Here is an 18546-nt window from a genome sequence, read left to right on the forward strand (position 1 = left end):
TGCACCAGAAGCAATGAGAGGTGTATAGCATGATGAAGATATAAAAGCCAGTGAAGCTCCCTGGATTTGAGGCAACAACACGCTTCTCTCCAGGCTCACTGAAAATACCATACATACCTTCAATTAGTTAAAAATCAGGCGCGAGAATGTTCCTGCCGTTTGCTCTCCTGCCCCTCCTGGCACCGGCTGCCATTGAGGCTGCCGTTGGCAAAACTCCGCCATGCGCCGTCCAGGCCCCCAAGCAGGAGTTTCTAGACACTCTGCACGAGTTCCGCGTTCAAGAGGCAAACGCCACTGCCATGGCTCTGGTTGAGCGCGCCCAGGCGCAAGTCAACACTTATGTCCATATCATTGCTGAAGACAGAACCTCTCAAGGGGGCTACGTGGACGTAAGCATTCAAACTCGAGACACGTTGCGAAGGAGTAAAGCTAACATGGGTGTTTCAGCAAGCCACTATTGACGCACAAATCAAAATGCTCAACTCCAACTTTGCATCGACCGGGTTTTCGTTCGTCCTTCGTGACGTCGACTACACCATCGACCCCTACTATGCCCGTCTCAGGAGCTACGATGACGAATGGAACCTCAAGAAACGCCTTCGCAAGGGAGAATACAAGGATCTCAACCTGTACTACTTTGTGAACATGTTCACGCGCAACACTGGATGGTGCTGGTATCCCACACAAGTCAACAACGGCGACAACAACTTCATTCGGGATGGCTGCGTCATGCATGTCGGAACCATGCCTGGAGGCTCCTACTCACCGTGGAACCAGGGCAAACTCACTTCTCACGAGGTCGGCCATTGGATGGGACTGCTTCATACCTTCGAGGGAGGTTGTGGCGGCGGCGACTATGTCGACGATACTCCCGCAGAGTCCTCTGCCGCATACGGATGCCCTACTGGTCGCGACACTTGCACCCAGCCGGGACAGGACCCGATCCATAACTTCATGGATTATAGTGACAAGTATGTTTATATTCTGCGGGTGAAAGAGGTCAATGCTAATGTTTTCAGCTCATGCCAAAGCGAATTCACCACCGGCCAGATCAACCGCATGTGGAGTTGGTGGGACTATTACCGCGCATAGACGTCTGACGTGACATGTTGGAAATTCAGATGGCCGAGAAATCGACGAAAAGCGCAGGTCGTATGTTGTAGGCTTTGCAGCCGTGCGCATGTTGTAGCGATACATGGCTTCTGGATGAGGCTCGTACAGTGTTTGGTGCAAGGAGTTTGTGTGGAGGGTCGCAGGAGCAAGGGGAGTATGCTGGCACATAACTACAAAAGAGCAATTTTTAGGTCTCTTGGACGCTACTTTATACTTGTCCGACAATATCTCGCTTAGTTCTTCTCTAGAGAGCTATCTTTTCGATACCTGTACGTTGCTGAGCATCATGTACACCTGTCGGCAATCTATCAGCGCCTTGCTATGTTGGATGATCTAAGGCTTATAGTTGTTTGAAAGAAACTTGATAACCAATGGCGAGACGTCAACCGGCGAGTTGTTTGGTCCAGGCCAAGAGTGGTTGTGGCCGTCGATTTTGATATGTTCAAGAAGGCCAGGGATATTGGCGCATGTCCACTTTGTGTCATGTACGCCATCGGCAATATCCTTAGTGTCCGATGTGGTGCACTGATTCCGTCGAGCCCACCGGGAGAGCCAGTCTGGTATCGATGGCAATGGCCCGCCACGGCCTGTCCCGCCATTGTACGAAATGGTCGGATCTGCGGTGCCGTGGACCTCGAGAATCGGAATGGGCGAGCGGGAAGGGTGACAGTGATCGTCCCCGGAGACATCCGTGTAGAAGGCGCCGGAGATGGGGGCAAAGGCCGCAAACTGCCCACCGTGCTCGGGCGAACAGGCGAGCGTACCGAGGAACCCGGCTCCGCTGTCCGACAGTTAGTCTCCGTAAGCGAAGTGAAAATGTGAAAGAGCATATGAGTACTTAGAATGGCCAGTCCCATAAACACGCGCTTCGTCAACGCAGTAGTTATTCTTGATGCGGTTGACGAGATCCGTGGTGAAGACCTTGTCGCTCACTCCCGGCGTTGCGTAGGTTGGGCCTTGCCAGTTTTTCTGCTCACTCGCTTAGTCCTTTACTCGAAAGGTAGCTTCGGAGACACGCACGTTTACTCCAGCGGGATAAACGGTGATCATGCCAGGATTGATGCTCTCGTCGGAGAAACGAGTCTCCCGCTCAAACTTTGTCGGATTGTTCCCGGACCCATGGTAGGCAATCAGAAGAGGCATCGGCGAGCCGACCTTGTAGCTGGAGGGGAGATGAATGCGGTACGTTCGCGTGCCACCACTGCTGTCAAAGCTGAACTCCCTTGTCTGTCCGACGAAATTGTGCGGCTTCGGGCATCCTGGGGAGGCACGACGTTGAACGGTGGCGCCTTCGATGACCCCGACGAGGCCGAGGAACAGGGCAAGTGCCCGTAGGCCGAGAGCGACCGCAAAAGTCATTGTAAGATACCTGTTGCCTGTGTTTGCGTATCGAAAACTAAGGTAGCTAGATATTTCTCAGTGAAGCAAGAGAAACACGTTGCTACTTATACGGCGCCGGCACTGCCGCTTTGATGCCGACGTTTGATCGGCAGCCCGCATCCGACCAGGCGACTGATCAGGGCAAAGCGTGCGAAGCTCACGATCGAGCGCTGATGGTATGTAGCGTATGATTGGGCAGTACGAGACCGGAGGAGCCGTGCTGACATCCGTGGAGGCTGTACGAGAGCGCGATGTACCATCATCGCTGACATGGTCCCGCCACTACTGCTTCCCCCACCCGGTCAGTCAAGCGGACTTCTCCAGTGTGGAATTGGCCTTCAACACCGACTAGCTCCTTGATTGCTGGAGAGTGCTGAAAATGAGCCCTAAGGATCTCTCCATGGGAATCTCTGCTCCGGCCTCCATGTCTCGCTATTTTGTGGATTGGGCACCAGCTGCGTGGCTCGCGTTACCAGACTGCTGATCATTTCATTCTTAGCTTGTATTTTGTAAAGAAAAAAAAATGCGGGTTGGTTTTAGTCCGCCAAATATGTTTGACAACTGTTCATCCTTCTTTGCCGCATACCCGCCTGCTATCAGGCCCTGGCTCTTGACCAGCGGCTGCTGCTTCTACCTTGAGACTTGAACGAGCCCCATGTATGTCAGATGTATTTGACTATACGCCATCTGTTTAAGCAGTTTCACGATGGACTCCGGGTGCTTTCGGTCCAGCAAAGGTACAGCCAGTGTGGTCGGGCTCACAGCCCTTCACAAGTATGTCGTGGCCAAGCTTACACCGCGCCATTCAATGTCAGGGAGCAACATTGCTGTTCAGGATCGCTGTTGAGCGCTGTCCGAAGCCATGGGGCTGAGGGGCCTGTGCTGCCCCCTATTGTAGCAGCTGACGCAAAAATGAACGCCGATCTACCGCTGAGCGACTGGCTCCAGCGGCCTCAACAGGTTCCTGCATCAGGGCCCTTGTAAACCTGATGCCCAAAGCCCACGCCACCTCAGACTCACCTGGCCGACGCGAGGAAGGGGCTACATACTGTTCGTCGTGACATTTTGCTTCGATTTTTCCTCAGTACTGGCCTCTAAGACGTTTCAAGCTCGGCAACAATGCATGAATTTCCAAGAGCATTGTCGAATCGCATGACTGGACTCCGACCATTCGCTCACATGACGCGCACGTTCAGGCGCGCCATCCCTCGTTGCGCAACTTTGGACCGCAGCCAGGCTACACTCGGCGCGGAATGGAACGCCGGACGCGAGGCCGGAGCACTATGCAGGTTCTGCTGGTGTGGGCCCCGTTACTCCTGGCCTGTGGAAGAGCAGAGAGGTCGGGAGCAAGCGCTTCGCTGACTTCGACCTGATCGGCAAGACCTTCGTGGTGACAGGCGGCGCGTGAGGTCTAGGGCTTTCGCTCGCTGAGGCGCTGGTGGAGGCCGGCGGCAACGGTCAATGCCTCCCCGTACCCATGCCACAATAGGAAGAACTTGGCCCATGCTTAACTCCTCTGCAGTCTACTGCCTTGACCGCGCACAACAGCCCGATGAGCACTGGTGTGAAGCATAAGGGCAGGTGGTCCTTGAATGGGGCGGCTCACTGAACTACCGTCGGCAGGATGTCCAGGACAGGAAGCACTTGGAAGAACTGATTGGTGATATTGCAGACGAGAACAGGGGAATACATGGTCTCGTCGCGGCAGCCGGGATCCAGCAGATTAAGCCGGCCGCCGACTAACGTCGGACCCCTGCAGATGGCGCCCCCCCCCCCGTTGGGCACGCGCCCAAACACGCCTTGCACATCACAACAACGCGCCGCGACCGCGTTTTCTATACCAGATTGACCGCTTTCTTCCAAACAAGCTCATGAGGCAATTAAAGATGCCTCAAAGGTCCCAATACAGCCAAGAAAACCTCCAACTTGCAATCGCAGCCGTGAGAAATGGGGAGTGTCAGGCCAAGGCTGCTCGAGACTATGGAGTTCCAAGGCAGACCCTCCAGCATCGTTTAGCCGGCCGAAGAACATATTCAGCTGCTCAAGAAGCTAATCAAAGGCTGTCTCAAGACCAAGAGAGACATCTCAAAGACTGGGCTATTGCTCAAGACGCCCTAGGGTTCCCTCCAACGCATCTACAACTCAAGGCCTTCGCTGGCCGGGTCCTTCAGGCTGGCGGAGATCTTCAACCTCTCGGCAAGAACTGGATTGATGGCTTTTTGCGGCGAAACCCAGAGGTCCGGACGATGAAGAGCCGGAGAAGCAAACGAAATGCTTGCGGCCAACTACACGGCCGTCCTCATGTCTGCATCGGCGACGGCACGCATGATGTTCAAATATAAATGCCGCGGGAGCATCTGCCTAATTGCTAGCATGTCGGGCACTATAGCCAACAGAGGCTTGATTTCACCCGTCTATAACTCCTCAAAGGCCGCTGCCATCCAGCTAGCCAGAAACCTCGCGATGGAGTGCAGCCCCGTTAAGGAGGACGGTACAGGTGGCATTCGGGCCAACTCCCTTAGCCCCGGGCACATCATGACACCGATGGTTTTTGAAAATTTGAGCAAGTGCCCGGCTTCAAGGAGAAGTGGTGTAGGGAAAATATGATGGGGCGACTTGCGGAGCCTAACGAGTTCAAAGGCGCGGCACTTTTCATGCTCAGCAAGGCGAGCAGCTTTATGACGGGGAGCAACATTGTGATAGATGGAGGCCACACAGCGTGGTAGGCGATACGCATTATTTGTCAATTTCCGTGGATGGTCCGTGAGACAGTACAGCGTCGCCAGGGGCCATTATACTACTCGAACTTATGTTAGCCTGATAAATAGCAGCGTCGACATTCATGCCCTCATGCTGGGGTCGTATCGTATTTCCCACGCGCGTACATATCTACCGACGTTCACTGACTTGGTGACTGGGCGGGCGTCACGTAGTGAGACTTGCCTGGGACTCAAATTCGCTATCACTCAAATTCGCAGCACACTATCGTCCTCATGATATATGTACGTAATATCTGACTGGGTTTTTATTCCTCGTCGCCACGAGGGTACATGGAACTCTGCATCTTCTGGGCCTGAATGCCAGTTGCTTTTCCTTGTTAAGTGTGGTGTTTGAGCCCCCTCGCCTTTCAGTGGATGTGTGGACGCGATGCGCAGTAATCACCACCTCCCTAATATGTATACTAGTGATAGCGGCACAGGCCAGCAACGCCTCATACAGACGCGATTATGACGTTGGCGACGGGCGTAACAGTTGTGCAAAATAGGGACGTCATCTTCGTCCTGTACTTCTTGAATATTGAAGACATCTGCACATGGGCTCATTAATCCGACTGCATAATTTTGTGGTCGTCATTTCCCGCGATCATGGACACACCGCCGGTTGCCAACGACAGCGTTGGAGAGCCCGTATCCACTACTAACACGGTGCTAACATCGGTCTCATCCATGACACAGGTAATAGAGCCTTGCGGACAAAATATTGACGTATTATCGCTCATTATCGCACACAGAGCTTCAAGCCCGTGGAGAATATCTGCGCGCACCTCAATGCTTTCCATGCCTACGCAGACGACCCAACCAGGGCCGTTGAGGCCAACCATTATTGTGCTCACGTCAGTAAGTGTAGCGATTGACGAAGGCTCCCCTTGGTAGCAGAGCACCAGTAACAAGCCCGAAGATGAAGACGTGCGTCAGTGCCTGCTGTACGATTCGGCCGAGAAGAACGCACACCTGATAGGCATTGAGTACATGATTTCACCACGCATATACGAGTCGCTGCCTCAGGAAGAGCGGCGGCTATGGCACTCGCACGTCTACGAGGTAAAGTCTGGAATGCTCGTTATGCCCACCGCGATTGTACCGCAGGCCGCCTGGGATATGGCAGAGAAGCGCGAAATGGAGCAGGTTGTGACGCTCTACGGCAAGGTCTATCATTTGTGGCAAACTGACAAAGGCTACAGAGTTCCACTTGGTGATCCCAAGCTCATGACGAGCTTCATTGCCGATGGGCAACTCGACTTTAAACTGGTCGCAGAGCGAGACCAAAAATTTGGGACGGACTACGAGCACAAGAAGCGGTCGAGAGCTGATATTGAGTTCCCGACGATCCACCCAGGTAGTTTTTAGAACCTGAGCGTGATAGATTGGATACTCAGCTAACATCTTGATAGATGCGGACAGGGCCTGGTCGTGAGAAGTGAGCTGAGGAAGAGGATGTGTATGTCAAATACGATGTATCCGCATATGGCATCATCAACGGTAGTGTGACACCGAGGGTGTTACTCCTGGCCCGATGCCCAGTAACAAACATTATCTACAGAGTCGCAAGGAAGTATTCTTGATTGTACGTGCAGAAACCGATTGAGCACCAATGAACGACCAAGTTGGAATAGACATTACAAGCCCGCTGCAAGAGTGTATCCTCCATCGACAGTAATGGTCTGTCCGTTCAGGTACTGGTTGACTGAAGCGAACAAGGCGGCCGTGGCCATGTCTTCGTCCTTTCCAGGACGGTCGGCTGGTACCTTGCCTTCAAACTTTTCCTTCTCTATTGTTATGGATAGGTTAGTCAGCCTCACAGTTGGCCGGCTCTTTCACTGGTCTCTCTCTCGCTCGGCCACCTATATAGCTCTTCTTCTTCCTCCCTTCATAGCCCATCAAGCTCTCTCTTCATCATCAGCTGTGCGCCTGTGCCCCTTTTCTCATCTATCTTGCTCTTTTGAGCCTTGTCACTCCCATTGGTAGTCATCTCGCTGGGAAACACGCCTGGTGCGATCGCGTTGACCCGAATCTTGAGTCCAGTCGCCGCAATATCGGAAGCCAGCATTCGTGTGAGGTGAGCCGCTGCGGCCTTGGAGGCGTTGTAGCTGAAATGATGCTGCGATGTCTTCACTTGCCCCGAAATGGAGGTGACATTGATGACGGTGGCCGACCAGCCGGGGTTGCGTTCCGTGCTGGCCTGGAGCAGCGGCAGCATCGCAATGGTGGTGAAGTATGTTGCTGCCACGTTGGTGCGGTAGACGTCGACCCAGTCGTCGAAAGTTGCCTTTTCGTTGTCGACGAGTGCCTTCTTCCAGTCTTCAGCGGTCTTGTTCTCCGTCACGGGAAATGTCTCTCCGCTGATGCCGCCGTTGTTGACGAGGATGCCAATGTGCTCTTCCCGCGACTTCATTTCGTCGTAAAGAGAGGCGATGTCTTTTTTTGTGGTGATGTCAGCCTGTAGAGGTATGATTTCGCCTTTCGCGTCTTTGCCGTGCGTTTGGGACGTGCGATCCAACTTGTCTTTGGAGCGACCGCAGATGTACACTTTCGCTCCGTTCGCTAGAGCTTGAGCTATCATCAGGCCGATTCCGGAGCCGCCTCCTGCGAATACGGTTTTAGCAAGTTTGCGATCTTGTCAAGGGGTTGCAGGTTGTTCCTTCAACGTACCGGTGATAAGGGCAGTCCTGCCCTCAACGTCGAAGAGCCTCTCCTTGGAAAGCTCGCTCGTGTTTGCCATTTTGTACAGTGCTTTCAATCTATGGCAAAAGGTGATAGACAGATGAAGTCTCCGCTTTCAGTTGATTCAAATGGTGAAATATGACAAGAAGTATCCTTACGACAGTTTGATACAAATTGGAAAAGATACAAGGTGGTACGATAAGTATATTATACACGTTTGGGGTAGCAGAAAATGTGAAAGTAATAACTATTGCAAGTGTGACGTCTGCATTATGGCTCGTTGCGACATGCTGGCTCCTACGGAAAGGGAAACGCACGACGCCAGTGCCTTGTTGGCTCGTTGCGTGCGCTGCCCCATTTGGCATAATGTCACACCCCCTTGGGGAGAAAGTAAACGATGCCATGATGAAATCATGGACGACTGACACGAGCGAGACGCGGCAGGATCGTGATCCCGCCTATAACGTTCGATGGCAGCGGTATCTAATGGGCCAGCACGGGCATGTGTGGCTCGCAACACAGCGTTACCTCAGCGTCTTTGGCGTGGGATTAGTTACAGCGCGTTACAGGCGAGCTCATTACTAGGTGAGAAAGGGGGCACAGCACAATGAGGCTCAAAAGGATGATATGGAGAGACTATGACTATGACTGTGGTCTGCAGAGATGTGCGCAGCTATATAGCTGCAGACTCAAACGAGGAAGGGCCAAACCGGGATCCCAAACCGGGAGCCCCAAACAGGGAGGCTGACCAATCTCAACACTAGGCATATGCTTCAGGTGGGGCCGAGTCGATGACACTAGGGTAGCTATGCGTGCCGTGTTAGGGTCAATCCAATGTCAGACAGCACGACCCGGGCCTTGACCCTAGGTTGCGCTGCACTGCCGGACTGATGCCCCCGGCGAACTCGAGGCCCTGAGCCAAAGTCAGCCTCCCTTTGCCCCTAGTGTCCCCGGGCTGCAACTCCACTGCGCCTGAAGGGCGGCACCTGAGATGGACCACCTCGTGGTCCCCGGTCTGCCAATAATAGGCATTCGATTGATCGTGTTATATGAGCAAATGAAGTCGTCCCAGGGTAACATGAATAATTCGGGATATGGACACCCGTGCAGAATGGTCTGCGCGGCCTTGTGCAGCTCGCGCCGTGACGGAATGGCTGGTGTGGCCACTGATGCTCTCGTCAACTCCGCGTCACCTCACGAGGTCCTTTAGCTCGAGCAAGACAGTGAATTGCCTTCCACTCATCATCATAAGTTTGATGTCAAGTAAAACCCCATCCCCTTTGCCTTTGGGACAGAGAAACTTTTCAACCTTTATCCGCCAATCCACATTGCATACCGTTGCGATTGTTCTCCTGGACTACGATCCCCTGACAAGTCATCAACCGAAATTGCAGGTCTCATGACAAAGCTCATATCTACCATTTTGGACACAACCACCAAGGACCACCGCGAGCTTGAGCAATACTATAATGAACTGATCAATAAATCTGGCAACCATAACCAGTAGCAGCAACATGACAACCAATTCACCTGGGAGCTTGCCCATCACTCAGTCGGCAAGCCTCCTTGCCTATTGCGGACGGTGCTTGCCTCTGAGAAATGCGGTGGCACCTCCTTCGGATTCGGCCAGCCTATCGACGCCTTCACCGATCGCGTTTACGGGTTGCGCCGTTATCTACCGTTACACAGCCGGGCCCGATCTATCTTTATATTGCCGCCGCCTGGGTTCACTCGCGATATGGATCGGACGGGCCCGGAAAAGTCCTGAATTAAGACGCGAGCCATGAATCACCGGGCACATATGCTTAATCAGCGCCGATTCTCGACGCTGAGTGTAGAGGGAGATGTACCATTCCATCATTCCCATCGGCGGCCCCAATGGTGGCATCATTGATCCAAGGCTCTCCCCACACACCCCACTGGGGATTCAGTAGGTCGCCGCCATCATGTCGTCACCGCGCTATACCTGAAGCCTTTGGAGCTGGGCATGTAAAAACGAAGTAGGTAGGGCTTATTCGTTCAATTCAAGCTTGCGGTTCCTTTTCACCCATCTTCATCATCTTTCGTCACCGTCACCGAAAGGACACTCATTCCCAATGTCTAAACGATTGGGCCCAATCATCGCCGCTGCTGGTGCCGCCGCAGTAGGCGTCGGCATCTATCGGAGCAGGAAAGCAGGCACTGGCGAAGGCCAAGATGGCCCATCCAGAAACCAAGCACAAACCAAGCGCGACCTTGAATTACAAGGCGCTGGTGTGGGGGGCAACATGATGACCGGTGGCACTGAGCTGTCTCCGGACCGCCCTGATAGAAACCCTGAGCGAAGAACAGGAACAACGGCGCCACCTTCAGAGCTCCCATCTGGAGGTGTCGGAGGAGGTGAGGGTGCTGGGGGAGCTGGTGCTCGAAGGGTGCAGCTGCCCACGTCGGGCAAGTCACAAGACGCGACTGGAAAGAACAAAGTCAGATCATAAGCCAAGGACTCCCTTTCAGGCTCACAATGACTGATAAGGCAATAGAACGTGTCTGATACCATGGACGACCTAGAGAAAAGCCTACCATTCCGCGGGTCTTCATCTTCCGAGGAACGCCCCGGCGTCTTGGGAACCATACAAGGGGCTCTTGGCCACGGCGGGAAGAAGGCAGCCGACAAGCCGGAGGACTCAGTTATTCGCAATACCAGAGACATAAGCAAGATGGGAAGCGAGGTGCCTTCCAAAAAGAGGGCCCCGAAGTCTTTAGAGTAGTTTACTGCCCCAGAAACGTCTCTATTTGGGTCGATTCAACAGGGTTGAGCATAAAAATACTAGCTTGCCACGTCGCATCACGGCAAGGCTTTCCCTTCTTCCCCATTGCTGTTGTGTAGTGGTAGTACATAGCTGGTTCACCTGAAGATGGGTAGTAATACTTTATGTGGCAGTGCGTCGCTCACGGTGCACCACCTCGTGGATGGCGCATGGCATTGTTCACCCCGATGATAGTACATATACCGCAAGGTCCTTACCCTCAATTCACGTTAAAATACCGGTGTCTGACTTCTTCGGCGTGGTCATTGTTCTAATCCAACATGTGTGCTGCGCCACCTGCTTCCCTGGAACATCAATTGATGAAGCGTCTTGCCAGGGCGCGATAGCACGGAATGAGAATTAAAAACATGCGGAAAGACCTACCCAGAGACAGCTGTGATGAGCTATGGCGGATGGTGTATCTCATGGCAGATAAATCTCATGACGATGCGATCCGTTAACATCGAAATGGGTGTTCAAAGTTGACGAGCAGGTGACGTAGCGACTTATACGCCACACAAGCCCGGTAGGAAGGCCAGCAGACTACAGCAAAGTATAAAACGGACTAACACGCGCACCATGTTAGTGGCATGTTTGCACCACCACACATTGGCTTTGTCTTCACGGCTTTGTCTTCACCGCTGAGCAAGAGACAACAGAGGAAGAGGCCCAGGAAGGGTTAGGGTTAGGGTTAGAGGATCTCGGCATGCTCGCATACATGTGTGCCGAGAAGAGACTTTGTGTGGCCTACGAAAACTGGTGTTAGGCAACGCGGACACCGACTTAGCGAGCCGTCTGGGACCTAATGCAGCGCGCAGATAGGCCCAACCTTGGCCTGTGTTTGGATACGTTCCAGCTCGCTGGTGCCGAGCTTGCGAACCCGACGACGGGATCCGGGTATGTTGAAATTATCAACAGCGAGACTCTCCATGCACGCCGGAAGGAGAGCCTAAGGGGAGTTGGCGACAAGCGTACCCGCCAAGAAGATATATCTCTTGCGGATTTCTGATGAGTATCGGATGAACCCTCCCATTCCGGACAAGACTGAGGAAGGCGAACGACCGCGATCGCAATGGAGCCACGCCTTACCGCCCGCTGCCATGCGAAGGAGGGTACCTGCCACTGGGAGAGGTTCTAGGCGCTGTGCTCGGCATGGGCTTTAGGGGTTGGGTATCTCTGGAGGTATTCAACCCGGGAAAGGAACAGTCTATGTCGATGGACAAGTATATAAGTGAGGCAATGGGCTCACTCCGCAGGCTGTTGTCGCTGACTTGAGCATGCATTCCAGAGAAGAAAAAGAAACTGACGGCGTTGAGACATAACCTATGTGGCCCTTGTTGGCGCCGTCTCTGCTCTTCTTTGCCGGTAACTTGATGTTGGGACACAGATTTTGCCACCATATGTCATGCCAAGCCAACGCTCATAATACAAGTCCTGGGTAGCCAGAGTAGCTCTCAAGCCTCTCATGACTATGTCTGGGATTGGCCCGTTCCACAGGCTTATAACATGACATTAATCTGCCACATCTTGCGCACATTACATGCAGGGTCCAGTTCGGTGTAACATTCGGCTTACACGGCGACCATCATCCGTGTCGACGCACGAATCCTGAGGCAGGGACTTCAGGACAACCCAGTCGGATGTTGTTACGTAGCGGCATACACATTACTTTGATGCGGCTGCGCTGTCGTTGCGTAGCCAATAGCTTTAGAGGTGGAAGTGGGACAAGCCGTGTGTAACCGTACCGGATAAAACCAGAGCGTCTGGTTCGTAGTCATGAATGCTGCGATCGGTCTCAGATCAAATGATCAGTCTTTTACGATGAATAGAGCCAACTTGAACCCGGAAGATCGAGGCAGCGGAGGCGGATCTAGACAGTTTAACGGAGCGTCGGTTCCTCGTCTGATACATGGGGCATCGACTTACTAAGTTGAGAGGGTGACACCATAGGTGCTGTACATGTAGCCATCTAGTCGAGACACTCCGTATCGCTTGTTAGCACATTTGCTCTCATGGCCACTATTTAAAGATGAGAGTAGTAGCGACCTGTAGATGATTTCAGGGTCGACAATCCCACGGCCTTAGCCAATGTACTCGAAAGACTATCTTCTACTTATGCACTTGGATTCTTTCTATGCAGCCCAGAAACAATGCCTGCCAGTAAGGGTATCGGAAAGCCCAAGGTGGTTTTAGTCGGGTTGAAAGACGAAGTGATGAAATGCCATCTGGAACGATTCGACTACGACCTGGATCTCGAGGTAACATGCATGGCCATAGTGAATTACACAGTTAACTCATCACAAAGGCTAATATTTGAATTGAAGGTCGTGGGTGCGGCCGAATACGGAGAAATCGATTCCCGACTCGCGGAAATAGTGCACGAGCACTATACAATCGATGCCTGCATTGTGCTGTCTGGTATATGCCACTTCCAGCCATTCGGAAGAGAGACCAAGCAGCTCCTGCTTCACGGCTGCCGTTTTATTGTCTCAGTGTCTCCTGGCTGTAGAATGGTTGCGGGCCAGGAGACACGCGAACCCGTCACGGCCGACAAGGCCGAAGCTATGGTCGACATGGCCTTGTCACTGGCTTTAGCCAGCATATCGAAAAATTTCTTCGACGACAGCCCTTTTCCGGCCAAGGCGCCGCAACGCAAATCGTTTGTCAATCCGGCTGATCCGGTCTTGGGCATCGCTGGTATGGGAGAGGTCGGCAAATACGTATCGAGAATGGCAGCGTCGCGGAAGATTCGCGTGAAGTACTTTGATAAAAGTCGCCTGGGCATTGATGGCGAGGCATATTATCAGGCGTGGTATTGCCGCTCGGTTGAGGAGCTGATTTCGGAGTCGGACGTAGTGTTCAACTCTACGTTACTCGATTCAACCGAACGGAACGTGGCACCGAAAAAGATCGTCCCGAAGGATAGCACGTTGCCCATCAAGGTATAAAGGGTTGTACAGATGAACCTTGTATCATTTGAACCCCACATACTTGACTCCGGGTGCATGGAGATGGAAGCTATCCACTGGACCCTATCGCCGTCCTGCATTAGCTGTACTATTCGAGAATGTTGTGGCACTTCGGTTAACGATGTAACCTTATAGCTACCTGGATGTCAAGGAGCATTGTGTTAAGTCATTTCTAAATGACGTTGAGGAGAACAACGAAACTTCCTCATCATCAATGCCGCGTTTATATGCATGATGTGGCGATCGAGATTGGCGATACATCGTACTTTTATCCATCACGCTATGCTCAGCCCAATATTAGCCCTTCAATATTATGTCTATATCAATATTTTGTGTTAAGCGTCGAGTTCACTGTCGTACTCTGCCAGAGGTCTCTCGCATTGTCTCTAAATAGCTTCTGCCGCAACCGCATATCGCCTCCGACCAACTCCAACAGATGCGCGTTCCAAGGCCGTATGTCCAGCCCTTCGAAACGTGTATGCGGCCAGTCCGAGCTATATACGACTCTGGATGGCGCCGCGCGAAAGAGCTCTCGCGCCAGGGGGTCCAGGTCGCTGTAGTTTGGCCCGGGCAGCTTGGACACGCGATACGCTCCGGAGATTTTCACCCAGGTCCTGCCTTGTTTGAGCAGGCGGATCATGGCGCTGAAGCCTTTGATCGAGTGCGGGTCCAGCTTTTGAGGATCTCCGGTGGGTTGCGGCATCTTCGGGTCTCCAAAGTGATCGAAGACGATGCGTACCCCGAGCGTGGGCACAAAGGCCTCTATGGACGGGATGAGCTCCATCGGGGCGTATAGTTGGAGCACCCAGTCGAAGGGCTTGACAGCGTCTGCGTGTACTTTGAGGGTTAGTTCCAGTCTTTCAATCGATTCTGTGGCGTTGATGCTCTGCAGGTTGATTCGAACGCCGCGTACGCCGATTCTGTTCCATTCCGCGAGCTGTGCTTCTGTCGTATTGTGGACATCGAAGACGACCACGCCACGCGCCCTTTGCGGCCCGTACGCCTTCAGCGATTCTAGCAGCAGCGTATTATTCGTTCCATAGATGGAAGGTTGTACCATGACCACGTGGTCACAGCCGATGCTATGCTCAAAGACGGAATTCTCCCAGACTGTGTGGGTGCCTGGCTTGTACGCTGCGTTTCGTAACGGGGGAAACCGGACCGGGTCGATAACATGGAAGTGCGAGTCCCAGGATCCCTCGGGAAGCTGAAGCTTTGTTGCGTTGAAGCTGCACAGGCATGGCTGTGGCGTTCCAATGGTGGGCGTCTGGCTGCTGGTCCGTGATCCGACTGAGGCGAATGCGACCAAGGCGTGTGCGGCAGCAGTCAGGAGAGGAAGCAGGCCATGGTAGGCCTGCAAGCTCCCCAACGGCCGCATTGTTGGCCGGCTGCAGGCTACGGGCGCGATTGAGGTCGCAGCACTGGAAAAGGGCTTTTTTTATCGCGTCGTGAGGCGAGTGCGTCGACGCCCTTTATGAGTCGAAAGTTTGTTCCCCGTTCCAGGTTAGAGCATTATTAACTTAGTCGGTGGGCTCCTGGGTTAGGCTCGGTGACTCCGTGCCGTGCTGGCCGGTTCCCCAGGGGGCGGTGATGGTGGAGCATTAAAGAAATGGGTGGCAGCTTGGCGTGCCCTGCGAAGAAGAAGCTCGTATTACGAAGCACCGGACGGAATAGGCAAACCCGTCCGCCGTGGACTGATGGTGTCGTTGTGCTACTCTTCGCATCTCATGTGCTGTGCCCGGACGATGGAACGAGGTGATGACCGGGCTTTGTGGGTGGAATTCGGCTGAGATGTGACCAAAGTTCGTTCACCACTGCGACCATGTTTCACGGAACAAGCAGCCAGTCGCTACCGTCTCCAGGTTGGCACTTGTCCCAGACATGCTGTCTGTGTGGCATCATTAGTCTCGGGACACAGACCTGGCCGCTAGCCTCACACGCAAAGAAGCCCCGAGTTTTCAAAAATGTCTTGAATGTCTTGCTTACTTGGGCAGGAGGCCGGTGGAAGCCCATCAGGCTGCCTCAACCAGCAGTGGCTGTGCAAACTGGAGGAGAAGGGGCCTGTCGTGTGGCAATTGGAGAATGATCTTACAAGGGGTTTCTTAGCAGCACGGCTTGTGCTGAGAAGACTTGGAGGCCGAAGGGCGCATCTACCTGCGCCCTGGAAGCCAGGATTGATTGCTCGACTACAACAGCTTATTACCCGCAGCGTTTGTCTCGTTCCGCAGCACGGCCAGCAAGGTCCTAGCGGCGGCTTGTCCGCTCTCACTCTGGTTTTCCATCGTCGACCCGCCAATGTACGGCGTCAGTATAACATTTGTCCAGCTGCAAGAAGCCGCCATGGTTCTTCCAGCGAAGGCGGTTCCTTTTCGACGGCGTCAAGAACCGCGTCGCAGAGACGACCCTGTCTCAGTTCGTGCAGGAGCGCCACCTCGTCCACGACGTCGCCTCGCGCGGCGTTGATGAGTAGTAGTTAGTATATGGCCTTGTCTCGTATCAACGTAAGCTCCCGCGCGCCGATCCGTGCGCGGGTGAACTGCATGAGCGGCACATGCAGTGTAACCACATCTGCCTGCCGCAGGAGCTCGTTCATCACGGATGACAGGCGGCTGTGGGGAATGTCCGGCCAGAATCCAGATGCCCACGGCCGGGGCCGCGGGGTCGTAGCCGACGATGGTCGTCTCGCAGGCACCGATCCATTTTTCCATGCAGCGGCGCGCCCAACGTTGCTCATGCCGACGACCCCGACTGTTTACCGCAACAAGCTCATGCCCCAGAGCGTTGCTGCGAACGACTTGCTCGCAGCTTCGGGTGCGGCGGTCCAGCTCGGTAACGCGTCTACTAAGGAATAGGGCCAGCGCCAGCGTCAGTTCCGCGACGGCCTCCAGTTTGAGGGATGGCGTGTTGTAGACGGCGACACCGCGGTCATATGCCGCGTCGAGGTCAATGTTATCGACGCCGACGCCTTGCTTCACCACCTGAAGTCGCGATACGGCCTTCAAGTTCTTCACGATGATCCGCGTCTCGGTTTGAACCAACGACTCCGTCGGTAATGTCCCGCCATTGCGCCTCTCGCGGATATTAGAGAACACGAGTTCGACACCTAGTTCGGACTGCAGCACTGCCATGGCGGCCCCGTGGTAGGGGTCGAGAATACAGATCATTTTCTTGGTGGATATGGTGGTAGTAGATGCGAGGCGGCTCACTAGTCATGGACGAACACCCCTGGACCTCAAAAGGTCTTGCTCAAGTCACGTTGCAATCATCATGCTGCTTTATATGCTCCATTGGGTATGCTCCGTCCACCTCTCCCAATTCTGGTAAGAACGACGGCCCAGCCATCCCGGGTGCAGGCCGTCCGTCGCCGGCGACTTCCCGTAGCGGCGGGCTTGGTCGGACACCGAGTCGGCTCCGTAGCAATTATAGAGGGTAGTGAACATTGCCAAGGTACGCTCGAACATTCAAAGTGTGTTTGTAGAGTCTTCATACTAGGCTGATTATTCTTGTCACCACAGCCGCGGAGGGTCAGGACGCTCTACTACGAAGTGTGTGTACCCAGGTGTAACGATCAAGGCCTGCTACGCTAACTGACATGTAAGAGGTCATGGTATTGGTGCAGGCTAGCGCAAAATTTAGAAAGTACACTGAATGCATAATTGAAGCCTATTGTTTCAGTCATACACATGTTTTGGGCCAGTAAACACAGTCCGAAATATTGTCCTCCACCCCTAAGCTCCGTGCGAGCTCACCACTTCCATCACAATATCCACCACCTTCTCTGGCATGCTGAGGAAAGGGCTGTGCGATGCTGCCAACCTGTACTGTCTGACCTTTATTCCCTGCTCCTCGACCTTGGAAATCATCAGGGTCTGAACGGATTCAGGGATGGCCAGGTCCAGCTCGCAGATGATGTAGGTCAGCGGAATGTCGCGCCATGCGACTCTTTCGCACTGAATCGGTGTGGTCTGTGCTGCGTGGCCAAACGCTACGCACAAGTCATTTGCCCATTTGGCTTCATCTGGCTCAACGTCGTTATAAAGATGATCGATCGGATTGATCCAGGTGACGGTATCGTCCGGATGCGCCACAAGGTACGGCGGGAGGCTGCCACCAAACATGCCGATGAGAGAGTCGCCCTCGGACGGGACAAATGCGGCCAGCAGGATGATATCGGTGACGCCACCCTTGTCAGAGGTTGGCTCGATGGCGAACTCTGCGAGCGCAGCAGAGCTGACCATACCCCCCCATGAATGTCCAATGACGGCGAGATGGGTGCCCAAAGCGGCTTCCTTGGCGACTATGTCTTTGATGAACTGAACATCGTCGTGGATGGTCTTATTGGGTGGCACGACACCGTTGCTTGTCGGCAGCCTTTCACATATGACTCGGAGCCCTTTGGCCTTCAGTCCTGTTATGAGCTTGTGGTAGTGCTCCGGCACGTGCCAAGCCCCTGTAATAATTAGAACGGCCCTTTCTCTTGCCATCATGTTACCGAGATGGCTGTGATGTAATTGCCTCTTCTAGCACAATAGCCCAGGTCGTAGAAAATGATCAAGACAAGCCAGATTCCGACGAAACTTTGGTAGATATGTTCGGCTCATGATGGATGCACCATGTTGGGGCGTATTAACCCGTTATATGCTTCGCAGTCTACCTGTTAGGCAAGAGCCGGTCTTACACCCGAGCCGCTAATCAACGTTCTCACGACATGCTATACGCCGAGATTTGAGCTTTCGATGAGTTTTCCAACCAACAAGCATACATGTACTCTATCTGGTTGGTTCTGGAGGATGGCGAGACTAACCAAATCATGATAGAACGTTGGGAACAGTCTGGTCGGCTACCAAGTAGGGTCCC

The 18546-nt window shown here is 53.6% G+C and overlaps 10 protein-coding genes across 10 annotated transcripts; 5 read left to right on the top strand and 5 right to left on the bottom strand.

Moving 5' to 3' along the window:
* Positions 1-146: 146 nt before the first annotated feature.
* Positions 147-1092, top strand: JDV02_002774 (uncharacterized protein; the record flags this gene model as incomplete). Its single annotated transcript, XM_047983845.1, has 3 exons — positions 147-389; positions 448-971; positions 1020-1092. 3 exons carry the CDS (start codon positions 147-149, stop codon positions 1090-1092), a joined length of 840 nt encoding a protein of 279 aa, XP_047839817.1.
* A 209-nt stretch (positions 1093-1301) lies between these two features.
* Positions 1302-2633, bottom strand: JDV02_002775 (uncharacterized protein). Its single transcript, XM_047983846.1, has 3 exons — positions 2134-2633; positions 1952-2082; positions 1302-1894 (listed from the first exon to the last, which is right to left on the bottom strand). The coding sequence occupies exons 1-3, from the start codon at positions 2470-2472 to the stop codon at positions 1447-1449; spliced, it is 918 nt and encodes a 305-aa protein (XP_047839818.1). The 5' UTR covers positions 2473-2633; the 3' UTR covers positions 1302-1446.
* Positions 2634-4764: 2131 nt separating this feature from the next.
* Positions 4765-5100, top strand: JDV02_002776 (uncharacterized protein; the record flags this gene model as incomplete). The annotated part of the gene is made up of 1 exon (XM_047983847.1): positions 4765-5100. The coding sequence occupies one exon, from the start codon at positions 4765-4767 to the stop codon at positions 5098-5100; it is 336 nt and encodes a 111-aa protein (XP_047839819.1).
* A 1142-nt stretch (positions 5101-6242) lies between these two features.
* Positions 6243-6687, top strand: JDV02_002777 (uncharacterized protein; the record flags this gene model as incomplete). The annotated part of the gene is made up of 2 exons (XM_047983848.1): positions 6243-6609; positions 6665-6687. The coding sequence occupies 2 exons, from the start codon at positions 6243-6245 to the stop codon at positions 6685-6687; spliced, it is 390 nt and encodes a 129-aa protein (XP_047839820.1).
* A 202-nt stretch (positions 6688-6889) lies between these two features.
* On the bottom strand, positions 6890-7992 carry JDV02_002778 (uncharacterized protein; the record flags this gene model as incomplete). The annotated part of the gene is made up of 3 exons (XM_047983849.1): positions 6890-7041; positions 7227-7856; positions 7923-7992. The coding sequence occupies 3 exons, from the start codon at positions 7990-7992 to the stop codon at positions 6890-6892; spliced, it is 852 nt and encodes a 283-aa protein (XP_047839821.1).
* A 1916-nt stretch (positions 7993-9908) lies between these two features.
* JDV02_002779 (uncharacterized protein) lies at positions 9909-10829 on the top strand. Its single transcript, XM_047983850.1, has 2 exons — positions 9909-10396; positions 10454-10829. Exons 1-2 carry the CDS (start codon positions 10031-10033, stop codon positions 10679-10681), a joined length of 594 nt encoding a protein of 197 aa, XP_047839822.1. The 5' UTR covers positions 9909-10030; the 3' UTR covers positions 10682-10829.
* Positions 10830-12987: 2158 nt separating this feature from the next.
* JDV02_002780 (Glyoxylate reductase) lies at positions 12988-13668 on the top strand (the record flags this gene model as incomplete). Its single annotated transcript, XM_047983851.1, has 2 exons — positions 12988-12996; positions 13045-13668. 2 exons carry the CDS (start codon positions 12988-12990, stop codon positions 13666-13668), a joined length of 633 nt encoding a protein of 210 aa, XP_047839823.1.
* Positions 13669-13893: 225 nt separating this feature from the next.
* JDV02_002781 (uncharacterized protein) lies at positions 13894-15138 on the bottom strand. The gene has a single exon (XM_047983852.1). It carries the CDS (start codon positions 15065-15067, stop codon positions 14012-14014), a length of 1056 nt encoding a protein of 351 aa, XP_047839824.1. The 5' UTR covers positions 15068-15138; the 3' UTR covers positions 13894-14011.
* A 1024-nt stretch (positions 15139-16162) lies between these two features.
* On the bottom strand, positions 16163-16853 carry JDV02_002782 (uncharacterized protein; the record flags this gene model as incomplete). Its single annotated transcript, XM_047983853.1, has 2 exons — positions 16163-16179; positions 16286-16853. The coding sequence occupies 2 exons, from the start codon at positions 16851-16853 to the stop codon at positions 16163-16165; spliced, it is 585 nt and encodes a 194-aa protein (XP_047839825.1).
* A 564-nt stretch (positions 16854-17417) lies between these two features.
* On the bottom strand, positions 17418-18176 carry JDV02_002783 (uncharacterized protein; the record flags this gene model as incomplete). Its single annotated transcript, XM_047983854.1, has 1 exon — positions 17418-18176. The coding sequence occupies one exon, from the start codon at positions 18174-18176 to the stop codon at positions 17418-17420; it is 759 nt and encodes a 252-aa protein (XP_047839826.1).
* Positions 18177-18546: the final 370 nt, after the last annotated feature.

This window comes from Purpureocillium takamizusanense, chromosome 2, assembly GCF_022605165.1.
Source record: "Purpureocillium takamizusanense chromosome 2, complete sequence".
In the NCBI taxonomy this organism is placed as follows: domain Eukaryota; kingdom Fungi; phylum Ascomycota; class Sordariomycetes; order Hypocreales; family Ophiocordycipitaceae; genus Purpureocillium; species Purpureocillium takamizusanense.

Excerpts from the sequence above, each read along its gene's own strand:
- JDV02_002775 (XM_047983846.1), bottom strand. The coding sequence starts at position 2,472 with ATGACTTTTGCGGTCGCTCTCGGCCTACGGGCACTTGCCCTGTTCCTC. Across the intron at positions 2,083-2,133 it reads TTTATCCCGCTGGAGTAAAC|AAAAACTGGCAAGGCCCAAC; the intron begins GTGCGTGTCTCC and ends GCGAGTGAGCAG. Across the intron at positions 1,895-1,951 it reads TATGGGACTGGCCATTCTAA|CGGAGCCGGGTTCCTCGGTA; the intron begins GTACTCATATGC and ends ACTGTCGGACAG.
- JDV02_002779 (XM_047983850.1), top strand. The coding sequence starts at position 10,031 with ATGTCTAAACGATTGGGCCCAATCATCGCCGCTGCTGGTGCCGCCGCA. Across the intron at positions 10,397-10,453 it reads ACGCGACTGGAAAGAACAAA|AACGTGTCTGATACCATGGA; the intron begins GTCAGATCATAA and ends ATAAGGCAATAG.
- JDV02_002781 (XM_047983852.1), bottom strand. The coding sequence starts at position 15,067 with ATGCGGCCGTTGGGGAGCTTGCAGGCCTACCATGGCCTGCTTCCTCTC.